Source organism: Lottia gigantea (genome assembly GCF_000327385.1).
Source record: "Lottia gigantea unplaced genomic scaffold LOTGIsca_16810, whole genome shotgun sequence".
In the NCBI taxonomy this organism is placed as follows: Eukaryota; Metazoa; Mollusca; class Gastropoda; family Lottiidae; genus Lottia; species Lottia gigantea.
Window position 1 is genome coordinate 1 of NW_008708102.1, and position 1,043 is coordinate 1,043.

At 41.9% G+C, this 1,043-nt stretch overlaps 1 protein-coding gene across 1 annotated transcript; it reads right to left on the reverse strand.

Annotated features, from left to right (window-relative positions):
- Window positions 1-4: 4 nt before the first annotated feature.
- Window positions 5-205, reverse strand: LOTGIDRAFT_61148 (hypothetical protein; the record flags this gene model as incomplete). Its single annotated transcript, XM_009051467.1, has 1 exon — window positions 5-205. A coding segment is annotated over one exon (201 nt), but the record flags the coding sequence as incomplete, so codon positions are not given.
- Window positions 206-1,043: the final 838 nt, after the last annotated feature.

Here is a 1,043-nt window from a genome sequence, read left to right on the forward strand (position 1 = left end):
TGGATTTCCTGCTGGTGATGGTCGATCTTTTGTTGTAGTGAGCGAGTCTTGAAGCTTCGGCAGCGATTCTCTCGAAAATGTCGTTGACGAAACTGTTCATGATAGACATAGCTTTGCTGCTGACTCCAGTGTCGGGGTGGACTTGTTTCAGCACTTTGTAGATGTAGATGCTGTAAGACTCCTTTCGTCGTCGTTTCTTCTTCTTGTCTCCGCTACGTGCGGCCTTTGCTTTTCCGGCTTTCTTAGCCCCTTTGGCAGAAACCTTTTTTTTTTTTTTTTTTTTTTTTTTTCTTTTTTAGCACTCAGATATACAGGGATTATACCATCACAGATGGTCCCCTGTTGCTCTCTACGGTTCCCTATTTACAAAGTTAAGATTTAAAAGTTATATAAGAGGTGGTGCGTCTTAACCTTGTGCATGTTACAATTTGACCGTATTATGTTAGTATATTAAAATTTTGGATCTTTAAAACTTATCGAAATTATGAGAGCAAATCATCACTGTGCTTTGAGCCTGATATTTTTTGGCTCTTAGAGACGTGATGTTATTTGTTCGTATTTTTTTGTCTCTTGAGTGTTTATTGATGTTTTATTTATTTTTTTTTTTCACTCATTATTTATTTATCATTATAATATTTACAATATGGTGCATTTAAAATATAGGCTGTACATTATATATTGGCATGGGGAGAGTATAGCAGTAGTAAGATTTGTGATGATGGAGATGCAGAATGATGTACTTCAGCCCAAGACGACTGGAAACAAGGAGGCCGACTTACGGACTGAGGCGAGGTTTCATTGATTTTTTTTTTGTATCATCTGGGTGCGCTGGGCCCGGTGACCAACAAGAGGTGGAAGGTGTGGGGATAAGCCCACCCTACGATCACCAGAGCCAGCAGCCCAGAGAAGGTTGTTGTAAAGGTACTGTAGGGGGGGTCGGGGCAGGGCCGACGTTGATTTCCAGACTACTCTGCGAACCGTAGTCGGCACCGCCCGGAATATGTTAGACTGGCGGACAGACCAGGACTGGCGGATGGGAATAC